At 41.8% G+C, this 13,902-nt stretch overlaps 1 protein-coding gene across 2 annotated transcripts in view; it reads right to left on the reverse strand.

Moving 5' to 3' along the window:
- The window catches only part of CMYA5 (cardiomyopathy associated 5), a 47,853-nt gene that overhangs the window by 28,359 nt on the left and 5,592 nt on the right, over positions 1-13,902 (reverse strand). For both annotated transcript variants that reach the window (XR_004237371.1, XM_032095403.1), the window contains exon 2: positions 104-10,595. Coding sequence is in view for 1 of the 2 variants with exons in the window: in XM_032095403.1 (XP_031951294.1) it covers positions 104-10,595 (10,492 nt within the window). In the remaining variant the exon portion in view is untranslated. The remainder of the gene's footprint in view (positions 1-103; positions 10,596-13,902) is intronic.

Here is a 13,902-nt window from a genome sequence, read left to right on the forward strand (position 1 = left end):
CTTGGCGTCTGGACTGCTCTTTGAAGCCTCTGCCCTTGACAATGCAAGAGGACTGAAAAAATTAGCCTTAGTAGCTCCTTTTCTTACCCGGATTAATTCTTACCTTCATCTTGGTTGCAGCATCATCTAGTGTTGTGACTTCATGGTCTTTATGCTCTCCAAAAAGCTTGTCAATAGCAGATATTGGGCATTTGCAGTGGTAACAGTAAGTGTCTGCTTGTGCTTTCTTCAGTTCTCTTTGTGGGCTTTCAACTTGAGGAATGTTCATTGCTGATTTTTCAGGATACATCACCACAAAGCCTGAATCTTCAAGCTCAACAGGTATTCTTTGTTCTGGCTCATTAACAAATTCATAGCTATCAGCAGCATGATCAAAGGAGTCCCTGTCTTCAAATAATAGCTCCTCGTGTGTAAATTGAGACGATATTTCATCTTGCAAAAGCTCTTCTTGTGTAATCACATCATAGTCCATTGACTCAGCAAGATCTTCATAAACATCAGGATGCTGCTCCTCTATTTGCAAGTCTGGATTCTCTGTTTGCTGAATGGTAGGGACACAGGACAGATGTTCCTGAGTATACTGATCATCTGCACTGTCTTCAGTGGGAGCCCTGACATACGGAACGTACTTTTCCATTTGAGGAACTGCTGTTATATCTTGCCGTTCTTCCTGCTTAGTGCCAGCTTCTTGATACATGGCTCCCTGATAATCCACTCGTTGAGTGTATGCTTGTTGACTTGACTGCTCTGGAAACTCTTCAGTTGTTTCTACTGATACATTTTCTTCTTCTCTTTGTTCAGTGGTATCAGTTCTTACACCTGAAAGAACTGTTTTGCTTCCAAAAGGAATGGCATGCATTGGCTTGCAAACTGTTGCTTGAATGTTGCTGTCAACCTGAATTTTGTCTCTCTCCATAACACCTCTTTCTGACAGAACCTCAGGAAAATCACCAAATCCCTGCTCCTGCTTGTTCTCTGAACTCCAAACCAAAATTCCTCCACTAAAGGATTCATCTTCTGGTATCTGATCTTTTTGAGGCCCTATGGCCTTACTTGGAATTTCATCTTTAAGAATGTATTTTTCAAAATACATTCCAGTTCCATCATCTGTGTCTGAATTTCTACTAGGGAAAGACGCATTAGAATTACCACTTTCTTCATCAGAGGGAGTCTCATCCTTTGTCTTTTCTCCTACTGCTTCCGCATAGAGGTCCTTGTATAAAAATGACAGAGCAGGTGGCTCCTCTAAAAGCTCTGGGTTAACTGCAGCAACAGTGGTAGGGAACAAGAGAGATCGTTCTAGCACTCCTCCTTCTGAATCAAAGAGTGGAGTCCCTGGTGACTTCTGTTCTTCTTCTACATTTGTAAAGCTTTTACTGCTAGAATCAATTGATTTCTGCAGTGGTAAAGGTCTTGAAGCCTCTGCATAGAACTGTGTTTTGCTTTCTCCTTTTATGGTACCATAAAAGACTTCATCCAGGTCCTCAAGCAAGGAAAACTCTTCCGAAGTATCTACCTCAGTACTTTCTTTAAAAGATTTGGCTTCTTCCATTGATTCATTAGGATCTTCTGTCACAGGAGACAATGAAATTTGTCTTTCAAATTGTGGCTGAATTGGGGATTTATCATCAATCAATGTGTATTTTTCAAAATAATCCATATCAGCAGTACCATTATTAGGATCCAGCATTGCATAATTATTGTTTTCTGGCAACAGGAGGTTTTCTTGTTGAGTTTCTCCAGTTTCCTCAACATCATCCTTTTTGACTGATTCTATTAGTTCATAGGTTTCAGTCTTTCCCAATACTGAGCTTTCTGAAATTTCTGTGGTTCTTCCCGAACTTAGGGCTGTCTGGCCATCATCACCTAATTTTCTTCTAAATGAAGTATTTGTTTCCAAGTATTCTAATTTATCAGGCATGTGTTTACTTTCTTCTTGATCAACAGAAGAAATATGCGTAGGTGCGTGAATATTGAGTATTTCATAACCTTCTGAAATGATATTAAATAGGTCTTTTTGTTCAGTAGTCTCTGGAGTATGCTGACTGTCTTCTACAGCACTTGCATGTTGCATTTTTTCCTCTTCTCTCAGGTAATGTTCAGGCACTTCAGACATTTTTCCTACCTCCCGGTGTTGCATTGCTTCAATTTTTGTCGGGATTGAAGTACTAGTTTCATGGTCCAGAAGTTTATCTGGACCTTGGTTATCCCCTACCAGAGATGGTAAATCATACCTTTGCGTTTTGGGACTAGTGTCTGAGGACTTCCTGGGAGGAAATTTATTTGACGCTGATTCAGAAACTCTAAATCTATGTCTCTTAGTCTCTGTAGTCCCATGAACTGTAAGTTCTGTATCACTTCCAGCTGGGAATTGTTTTGATCCAAAATCAGAAGCTTCATTTGGAGAAAGCTGAATTCCTTGTGAGTCTGTATCCACAGCCCCTATTGGACTAGCTGAGCGAGCTTTCACCTCTTCTACCAGCCAGCTAGCCAGCCCAAAAGATGGAGTATCTGGTTTCTGCTTTTCTTCAGAACTGGAGCTAAGGGACTTAATCTCTGCTGAAAAAGGGCTGCCCCATTCACCAGAATAATGCTGAGTTTTGTGTCTCACAGTTTCATGAACAAGGTCTGATGAAACTGCTCCCAGATGCTCCAAGGTTATATGCTTTTGGTCTTCAAAACATTGCATTTCACATCTATGCCCTCCTTCAGTATAAAGGCCTGAAGCTTTGCTAGATTGCTTTCCAAGCATGTCTGCTACATCAGATAAAGATGGTGGGGTATTTTGTTTCTCTTCATCATCAGTGAAAGCCACTGATACTGACTTTTCAAGTTCTGACTTCCCTGGAAATTTATGAAAAGATTGAGATGACTCTGATGACACTGCTTGCTGGTCTGCTACACCGGTCACCTTTGACTCTGTGCTCACTGACCTTGGCACTGTCTGTACATCGGGTTGCATTTCTTGTTCATATTGCTCAGTAGTGAATTTGGGGGAACTTCTTAGTTGGTCTGGAGACAAATATATGGTGTCCAACAAACGAGATTCTAGCTGGTCTTGGTCTTGCACTCGAGACATACTCTCCAAGTGCACTGTCATCAAGCTTGCTGTTTCAGGTGAACTGAGCTGAATTTTTTGCAGTTGTTTTTCATTGTGTGGTGGAATTACATCTTCACACTCTGATTGTATGGGCTGGGTAATAAGTGGCTGCATATTTTGCTTTTCTTGTTCAGCAAGGGACCGTGTGGGAACCAAGTATTCAGAGACTGGTTTTGAATAAGGTGGAACTTCTTGCTGACATGTTTCGTCAGCTGAATAAAATGGAACTGAAGGTTTAGACTGCAGTTTTGAAGGTACAGTCAAGTAATCTTGACTTTCTAGAGTGTCTGTCTTATCTGTAGAATATGATAAATTTAGTTGTTCAGATTCCAATTGTATAGCTGTGTGAAAGTAATGTGGAGTCTGTTCTCTCTCAGCTTCAGCCAAAATTTCACATTCAACCTCAGACTCTGCAGCTACAGGCAAACATAGAAGACTTTCTGTATTCTCTGCTTTTCTTGCAAAAAAGGATCCTGGCTCAGGCTGGGCAGTTTCTGAGTGCTCTGTTTTACAGCGGGAGTAAGATGTTTCTAAATGTTTGGGGGATGAGCCTCCAGTTAGAGGTGAAGATTTTGGACTTCCTTCAGGGCTTATTTCAGAAACAGTGTGTGAAGCACCCAAAGGTACAGACACTGTTTGTTCAGTAAGAGATGAATATGGTTGAATTTTGTGGCTGTCTGCTTCCTCAGTGGAAAATGATAAATTTTGTTGTTCACTTTCCAGCTGAGCACTTAAAGATGAAGGAACACCAGTGTCTCGCTTCTGTGAATGTCCTGCTCTCAGTGGGGGCATTTCATGCTTTTCTGCTTTGTCAATAGGACTTAATAAATCTGATTGTTTGAAGGCTGGTTGTGCAGTTCCCTGCTCCTCGGTCCTGACAAAGGTATGTGATACAGAAGGTGTTTCTGGCTGCTCTGTTTCAACCTCAGAGGACTGCAGACTAACACATGGCTGTTCAGGTTGGACCCCATCCCTCCACTTTGTTTCACCAGTGAAATATGGTATCTCTGGATGCTCCAGCTGGGCAGTCTGTGGTTGCTCTGCCTTGCCATAGGAGTATGATAAATCTAGTGGCTTTATTCCGTGAGTCTCTGCTTTGCCAAGAGAGTATGACAAATCTGGATGTTTTGAATTCAGCTGTTCTGGTTGCAACTGCTCTGATTTTCCTGTGGAATACAAAAAATCAGAAGGCGTGAACTCTGCTTGTGCAGTGTCCTGTTTTTGTGTTTTGCCAGAGGAATAGAAGAAGTTTGGGAATTCCCCTTCCACTGGGAATGTACTTCGTTGCTGTTCCATGCCACGAGGACTTGAAAACACTGGTTGTTTCAATTTTAGTTGTACTATTTCCTCTGGCTGTAATGTATAGGTTCCCCTCTCCTGTTTGACCTCCAGCTGTGCACTTTGTTTTTCTTCACTAACAGAAGAGGACAAATCCATGTGCAGTACTTTGCCTGTGGCCTCCATGACATTTGAATGTTCAGACTCTGGTAGGGCAGCCCATGATGGCTTTGTTTTGACAAATGAATGCAACAAACTCTGTTCTTCCAACTCTGGCTGTGTTGTTTTATGAGGTTCTGCTGTGCCAACAGAGAAGGACAAATCTGCATATTGTGATTTTGCTTGGGATTTTTGCAGTCCTTCTGTTTCCTCCATAGAGCACTGCAGCTCAGGGTGTTCTGCCTGCATTTGTGCATCTTTCCATTGTTCTGCTTTACTGAGAGAGGATGAAAACTCATTTGTCTGTTCTTTCTCTGGTTGAATCTTTTCTTGCTGCACTGTGCCAGTGGAATGAAATAAATCCAGGCACTCCAAATCCTCATCAGCAATTTGAGTTTGCTGTGTTTCACCAATTGAACATGATAAATCCATTATTTCTGCCTCTGGCTGTACGATTTCGTGGTGTTCTAGTCTGCCAGCAGATAAATCCGAATGGTGTGATTTTGCATTTAAAGTTTCTTGTTCTGCCTCACTAAGAGAATGACATAATTCTGAATGTCCCAATTCTGTCCGTGCTTTCTCGCCTTGTGCAGCTTTTTTGAAAGAATGCAAGAAGGCTGCCTTCTCCTCTTCAGCAGTTTGTCCTTTCTCTGTTGTGCCAGGCCAAGATGACAGATCTGATTTTTCTAACACTGGTTGTGCAGTTCCTTGTGGCTTTTCTTTGTCAATGGAATGCAATGAATCAGGATGCTTTGCCTCTGCTTTTAGCATTTCTCTTTGCTCCATTTCTCCACTCTGGGATGGTGTATCCGGAGCTCTTTGTTTCTCCTTTGCAGCTTGTGGATGCTCTGCTCTGCAGACAGACAGTTCCTTTTTAGAGCATTCCACAGTTGTGTGCTCTCTCCCTTGTTTCCCCACTTCCGTGGCCAGGGGTGCCCAGCTTGCATAGCCTGGCTCCAGCTGTGCAGGTGGGAGTTGCTCCATTTTGTCATGACTATACAATGCACCTGGCTCTTCCAATCCCAGCTGGATTGTTTCCTGCACCTTGCTGAGGGAACGTGCTAGACCAGGGTGTTCAGATTTCAGCTGTGATGTTTGTAGCCCTTCAACTTTGAAAACAGAGTAAGGCAGATCAGGATGTCCCTGCCCCGGTTCTGCCATTTCTATTTCCTCTGCTGTACCCACAGAAGGTGACAAATGTGAAAATTCCTCTTCTGGCTGAACTGTTACCTCTTCCATTTGTCCAAAGGGATAAGTTTGCTCTGTTTCCTGATGTACTCTTCGTTGTACTTCTGTGTTGTCCAGAGGAGATACCACACCAGTGTGCTCTGCCTCTGGTGGTGTAATTTCATCATCTGGGCTATCAATGGAAAATGATAAATCTGGTTGTTCCAAGCCCTCCTGGGTACGTTCTAAAGTTCTATGTTCTATGTTATCAGGAGGATGTGGTAACTTTTCTTGCTCTAACTGCTGCTTTGTGGCTTTCTGCTGTTTTTCTCTGCCAAAAGAAAGTTTTCTGTGTTTTTGATCCAATGGTGCTACTTCTTCCTGGCTTGTCTCACCAGTGGAATGTGACAAATCAGGATGCTTCATTTCCCACGGTGCAATTTCTGGATGTTTTGACTCTATTTGTGCAGTTGCTGAAGAAGCTCTTTTTCTAGCTACTTTAGGCAATTCTTGATGTTTAGACTCAAACTTTGGAGTTGATTGTTTTTTGCCTTCACCAAAGGAAAATGATAAATCTGAATATTTTGAATCCATTTGTGGAGTTTCTTGCAGGTTTCCTTGGACATCAGAACATGACAGATTTGGGTATTGAGATTCTACTTCCATACTTTTATCTTGTGCTGCTTCACTCAGGCTTCCTTGTGAATCCAAATGTTCTGATTTTTGCTGAGTTTCTCCCATGGAGTATGAGAGCTCTGGATGTCCTGACTCCTGTTCTACAGTGTCACCTTGTTTTGATTCACCACGGTCACATGAAAAAGCTGGATGTTCCATCATTACTTGTTCAGTGGTTCGTTGCTTCAAATGGAGTGGTAAGGTTGGGGTTTTCAACATTTTTTCTTGATTATGAGAGGAACATGTCAAATCTGAATATTCTGAAGTTATTTCCATTTCCAGTGGAGCTTCTTTTTCACTGGAAGAAGGCAAAAATGTTTGCTCTAGCTCTGGATGTACTATTTCTTGTTGCTGTGATTTGTATTGTATGATTTCCTTCTCTGTTTCTGAACTTACATAAAATGTTTTTTCTGGATGTGCTGTCTCTGTTTGCATTTCTTCTTCCATTTGCTTACTGAAGGAATATGGCAAAGATGGATGCACTAACCCTGGTCGAGCTATTTGTGCCAAATTAATTTGGTCTATAACCTGTGACTCCTCTTTACCCAGGCTTTCTGAAATATCTGAATACTCTGTTTCCATTTGCACAGCTTCTTGTCGATCTGTTTCCTGCTGTTTCACCTCTCTTTGTACTGTATCTTGTTCCATTCTGCCAAAGGACCATGAAACATCTGGCTGGGGCACGGTCAGTGGTGGTGTTTCCTGTTGCTGAGTACCAGCAGCGGAACAGGAAGGAAAAGACTGCTCCTGCTCCATTTGTGGCATTTCCCAGGGCTTTGCTCTGTCAATCAGTTGTGACCCCAAAGTTTCTGACTCCACTCCTTTTTGCATGACTTCTCCAGTGATAAATGATAAATCCTTCTTTTCTGAAACTACTTGTACATTTTCATGTTGCTCTGCTTCACTAGTGAAACATGATGGCTCTGGACCTTCTACGTTTCTTTGTACAGCTTCTTGTACCGTTTCTCCGTGGGAATACAGTGAATCAGTTTGTTCCAGCTTTGGTTGCAATTTTTGATGTTCTGTTTTGCCAGTGGAAGATGTTGTCTCTGGCTGTTCCACCTTCAGTTGTGAAGTTTTACGTTCCTGTTCTTTTCTGGTAGAATGTGGCCAAACTGGATGCTCTGACTGCAGCCGAGTAGTTTCTCCTTGCATTGCCATGGCAGAGGAATCCAGCTTACCTCCAGACTGTGAATCCTGCTGTGGCTGTTCTCTTTTGTCACTTTGTGACAGTTCTTGCTCCTTTGTTTTATTCATGGAATATGGTAAATCTGAAAATGCTGTTTCCAGATACCCTGTTTGTTGTGTCTCAGCCCTTCCGGTGGAATCAAATATATCTGAATGTGCCAACTGGATTTCTGTACTGTTTTCTTTCTCTGCTTCCTCCATCAAAGATGATAAATCTGAATGTACCACTGCAAGCTCTTCTTTTTCTTCTTGTTTATCTTCTTCAGACTGTTCCAGTTCAAAAGAACTGAATGCTTGGTTTTCTGTTTCTTCCATGGAAAGCAAAACACGATCCATTTCCAGCTGTGCACTTTGCATTTCCTTGACTACTTCCTTGGTTAAAGAAGATTCTGGATGACCCATCTCCAGCTGTGCACTCTCTGATTCCACCATTTCTTCTCTGGAATATGATAGATCTGAGTGCTCTGTCTCCAGCTGTGCACTTTGCAATTTCTCCACTTCTCCCCTAGAAAAAGAAGAGTCTGGATGACCCATCTCCAGCTGTGCACTCTCTGATTCCACCATTTCTTCTCTGGAATATGATAGATCTGAGTGCTCTGTCTCCAGCTGTGCACTTTGCAGTTCTTCCACTTCTTCCCTAGAAAAACAAGAGTCTGGATGACCCATCTCCAGCTGTGCACTCTCTGATTCCAACGTTTCTTCTCTGGAATATGATAGATCTGAATGCTCTGTCTCCAGCTGTACACTATCTGATTCTTCCATTTCTTCCCTGGAAAAAGAAAAGTCTGGATGCTCCATCTCCAGCTGTGCATGCTCTCGTTCTTTTGTTTCTTCCTTGGAAGAAAATTCTGGATGTTCTGTCTCCAGTTGTGATGTCCCTAATTTCTCAGTTTCTTTTGAGGAAAAAAGCAATTCTGGATAGTCTGTATCCAGTATTGCACTCTCTGATCCCTCTGTTTCTTCCTTGGAATATGAGAAATCTGGAAGTTCTGTCTCTAGCTGTGCACTTCCTGGTTCCTCTATTTCTTCCCTGGAAAAGGAGAAGTCTGGATGCTCCATCTCCATCTGTTCACCCTTCAATTCCTCTGTTTCTTCATTGGGAGAAGAGAATTCCAGATGCTCTGTCTCCATCTGTGTTGTCTCTGATTCTCCAGTTTCTTCGTTGGAATATGAGAGGTCTGGATGTTCCATCTTCATTTGCCCACCTTCTGCTTGTTTGTTTTCTTCAATGGAAAAATCAGAGTGATCGAAATCTACTGCTTTATTTATAGCTGAAGTTTTCTGTGTTTCTTCTGTTTCTGTATGAGTAGGATATGAAATGCTGAAATATTTGGAGTCTATATTCTCAGGAATTGGTGGTTTAAATTTAATTCCTTGCTTATCTGTTTCCTGAAGGGAAAAGTCTTGTTCAGACTTTGTTTGGTTCTCCAAATGAACACTTTGAGTTTCTGAGGGTGGGATCTTTTGACCCTCTTCTCTTTCAGCTGAATACATTGGACCTGAACTCTCTGACTCTGGCAGTGCAGTTGTTGATGATGGACACTTGGTTTCTTGCTTCTCTGTTTCATTTCCAGAATATCTTAAAAGCTCATGTTCAGACTCAGATTGTGGAGTTTCTGATGACTGAGGAATAATATCTTCCTGTCTTATTTCAGTTAGAGTGGAATATTTGGATTTAGCTGATGGATCATCAGGTAAGTAAGGCTTCTCTGTTTCCCTCTCAGGATGTTCTGATGTGGATTCTGTAGGCAAAATATGCTGGGAGCGTGGTCTATCTAGTTCATTAACAAAATCTGCTGAAACAGACTGTGATGCAGAAATGGGCTGAACTTCCTGCTTCTTCACTTCATCCAGATGATCTGATGCTGTCAGCAGGGGTTGGTCTGGCTTCTTGTTTGCGTTTTCAGCTGAGGGAAGCAGCACTTGTTTCTCATCAGACTTGAGTGACGTGGAGGTTGTTGACTCTGTTATCGATGTTTTGGCCACAGGTGAATGACTTTGCTGCTTCCTGGCTTCTTCTTCATTCTTCAGCAAGTGTCCTGAAACCTGATTTGGAGTCTCCAAAAGAGGTTGTCTGTCTTTTCTTTCTTCATGTTGAAGAGTTGATTCTTTAATTTTATAAGATTCAGTATTTTCAGATGAAATGTAATTTTTCTTAGTAAGCTGTTTTTCAAGAGGTGGTGTTGGTGAAGAAAAGCTTTGATTTGCTTCTTCTGTGAGTTGTTGTCTTTGTTTCCTTCTTCTCTCAGAAGGTGTTTCAAGAATTTTACTTCTTGCTCCCTGAAAATGTTTTGGATGTGTTGCTTCTGAGAGTGAACCGAACTTCTGCAGCCTTTCTTTCACTGATGTTTCAAGGAACTTTTCAGAATCTCCTGAAGCTGAGCTACTTCTCCGGCTTCTGTTTTTCTCCAGTGTTTCAGGGGCTGGCCCAGTCCCTCCAAAAATTGAGTTGAACAGCTGGATTCTAGCTTGTACTGGTCCTCCAAGAATTGGACCAACTTTCCTCAGTCTGCTCTCCCTAAATATTGATCTTATTGGAGCACGTTTTACGGGCTCTTCTGCGATATTCTCTAGATCTTCTTTGTTGTCCAACATTTCCTCATCTGTGTCTTGTGCTTCCACCTGCTCTACATTCAACATGGAGGCCTGCACATCTCCTAGAACAGTTCTTGGTTCTTGCCTCTGCATTCCAGAAGAGTCACGTTTTTTATTGCTCTGGCCTCCCTTCTGTCTTGTAGCCATCGGCACCCTGTTTGAAGATTTGCGTGTCCTTTTCCGAACAATCTTGCCTTCATCCATTATAAAGATAACTTTTCCTGGAGGAGAACCTACTGGTGAACTTTCCATACTGTAAAGATCAGAAGCTGTACTAGTTTCTGAGGTCCAGGGAGTAGAACATCTGCTCGAGTTGGTTTCCCAGGTTATTCCACTGTCTTCACTTTGGCATGTTACCATAGAAAAGGAAGGGTTAGTCATGATGTACTGCAGCTTGGGTTTCACATCTTCACTTTGGATAAGGTCTTTTAAACTACAAACAAAAGAAGAAATAACAAAAAAAGCTGTAAAAACACACAACAAATTAAATTATTGCAGGAAAATGTCGAACTTTTTCATTAAAGCAAAAATAGTTTTCAAAGTTGTAAAAATACTGCATAAGCATAAATTTTGAAGTACAAGCATAAGAAAAGTCATATTTCATCTCACAACTATATTTTAGATGTATTTGTGTAAAACTGCATGTTGCAAGGTTAGTTCAATGAAGGCGAGGTGTTTAAATGATCTTGACAATGCAGGAAGAACAGTCTTTCATCTGACCTTGTTTTGCCTGTGTGAGATTGAGCTGATTCTGGGGCTATTCTCCAGGGTGTGTTTATCTCACAGTATAAATTAAACCTTTCATTAAACACTTCAAAGATACTGTCAGTGTTTTAATAGCACCCACACTTGCTTTGCGCAAGTGTGAATGATTATACAATGCTCAAAGCAGCAGTGTCTATCCACTAGTTTGTTACTGTCTTCTCATATCTTTCATCCTCTAAGCACTCTAGATATTTAACAAAGTAATTTAGAATACATTCAACACTAAAATATACTGACATCTCCCCAAATGAAGCTGCAGTGTTTCATAAAGCTAGTTTTAAACCTTATGATGTGTAATCAATACACTATCATATGCTGCAACCAAATTTCTCAGCTAAAAAAGTAAAAATGCTAGATAAAAGCTTTTCTGAGAAGTTTTAGAAAACTTCAAATTCTTCAAAGTCTTCAAATTAAGAGTGTAAAGATTAGCGAAAGCAATTAAAAGAAAATGTGTAGAGCATTTAGTATTTTTAGGGTTGCAATATTTATCAAAAAAAACCACAGAAAAGGTGATCAAAACTCAACCCCAATATTTCCTGAGTAGACAGTAGTTCATTTATGGAAATTTGTAGCTGATGGAAAGAAAGGCAGAGTATCTATTGGACAAGCCATAGCCTTCAGTAGAGCAGAATCAGTGAAGTCTCTGTCACGCCCGTGGAAGAACACACATCTATGGATATACAACATCCTGCTTCCACTGAACAGAGGGAAGGGTCACTTTCCCCTTGATTAGCATAAAGCATTTCAGCTAAAGTGAAGAAATCTAGCTACTGACCAGGGACCAGAGAAGCAGAACCCCTCTGACCAACTGCCAGAGGCTGTGGCCCAGCACCACGCAGGTGCCGGAGATAACTGCAGGCTGCAGAGGCACGCGGACACCCCTGAGGAGCAGGTGGCATGGCGCCAGAGGGTGCCACGCATCAGTCAGAAGGCAGAGGTCTTTGAAGGAGGAGAAGAAATCCTGTGGAAAGTCATAACCACTTCATCAAGCAAACTCTCTGGACTGTAAGTTTTTTGTAAAGGACACTTGGTGAAACTGCTCAGTACCTAACAGAAACAGAAACATAATCCTGCTACTGGCAGTGTTGCCCTTACCTTTCCATGAATTTGCTTCCCAGAGCCCAGAAAAAGAAGGGCTGTGCTGGGCTGGTCCATGCTCAGGTATGTGCAGACTGAGGCACAGATCATCTCTGATGTCCTCGGTGCTAGCTGAAGACTGAAGTCACCCTGTGGGACAATAGCCTGACCAGGCCGTGGTGGGACAACACAATATCAAACTCCAGTGATGGGGCTTAAACCCAGTTGTGGTGATGGGCCTGGCCTGGAGTTGGTGACTAGCAGGACAGCTTGAAGGCCTACAATCCAAAGCATGTCTGACAGTCCAGTACTAAATAATTGCATGTTAGCCAATCCCCTCCTGTCCCTGTCAAACCCAGCCCTCAAACAGATACAAGCCCCAGGATGTACAGCTGATTATCTGCCTTGGTGTAGTACTCTCTAGCTCCATAGGTGAAAACTTACAGGTTGGAGAAAGAGGTACAGCAAAACACATCTATACCAATTTTTCTCTTACCTTTTCCTTTGCCAGTTGGCATTAAGTTTACTTGGACATGGCAAAATAAAATTAAATTTAAAAAAAAAAGAAAAATCAATAACAATAGTACTAAGGAAGATTTCAGTTATTTAAGGCCACAATAACAGATGACTAATTTATTTTTTTTTTACATTTTTCAACTTCTAAATAACTCTCATATATTTAAACCTATTTTTTCTGCACTACTTGGTGCTATTAAATAAATCTTCACGCGGAACGAGCGGCACTCCCACTTGAGCTGATATTAATGAATACGAACAGGTTGCCCTAGCCCTGCCTATGCAAAAAGCTTGAATTATTTGCATCATTATCTCATTTTCATGGTCACAAACTTGTCACAGTTCATATTCCTCTACAGTGTGATGAGACAGTGCTTTTATACTTTTAAGACCAGAATGAGAGGCATGGAACTCAAACATTTATTTCCGACACACTTCCAAATGCTGCCCTTTTGTGAACTGTTTACAAGCTGCACAGTAGTAGCTGAAAGACCCCTCTCTTGTCAGAGGAAGTGTCTCCTATTGCAGAAAGATGTTTGCAGTCTTTCAGATAGTAAATGTAGATATGAAGCCACTGACATCCAGGGCAAAAGCCAGTGCTGTCTTTTTTCCATGTAGACATTTGCCACCCATTCCTGTTGGCATGTATATTGTCAGCTTGTTATTTCACTTCTAGGACATTGACTTAAACCTTTTATTATTCTTGGAGACACTGCCAACCAGTTTTATGTCTCCTGCCATAATAGCTCAAACCCAGATTTTTCTTACTGCCTCCTCCTGCTTGTCACAGCCCTGTGACTTCTGTGCTGTGTCCACTGGGATTTCAGGTTTCTAGCCCAGCCTGGCAGGCTGGACAGATGTTTCTTTTTTGTATCATATGAGGGAAGAGTTTTCACCTCCCCAGCTGCTGGAGCGGTTGTGTTCACACAGTGAGTGGGGTCTATCCACCTGTCCACTACTATGACAAATAGAGGTAGCCAGCCTATCAGTTTTCTAAAATTCTCCCCAGCCTCTCCTTATCCTCTTCGTATCATACCTTGCCACTGCTGGTATCATAAAAATATGTAGCTGTTTGCTGCATAATTCCTCACAAGCTGAAATGACCAAGATGTCAACCTACATCCGTAGTCTGCACTGACAAGATATCATTTTCTGAAAGCTCCTACTTCTGTCACAGTAAAGGAGTGGTGGAAATTGGTATTGGCCAGCTTGTCTTCCCAACTGAAGGAAACACTTTTCTGTGCTTGTGTTTTTATTCTGTACGTATCTGTAGTTTCTGCCTTTACCATGGTGCCCCTTTTCCCCTACAGCAATCAGGATGCTCAGCAAGGTCTCTGCCTGTTGTCCTGCATTTCCCAGGGCTATAGCTCATCAGGCTAAGG

The sequence above is a fragment of the Corvus moneduloides genome, chromosome Z, assembly GCF_009650955.1.
Source record: "Corvus moneduloides isolate bCorMon1 chromosome Z, bCorMon1.pri, whole genome shotgun sequence".
NCBI classification, from domain to species: Eukaryota; Metazoa; Chordata; class Aves; order Passeriformes; family Corvidae; genus Corvus; species Corvus moneduloides.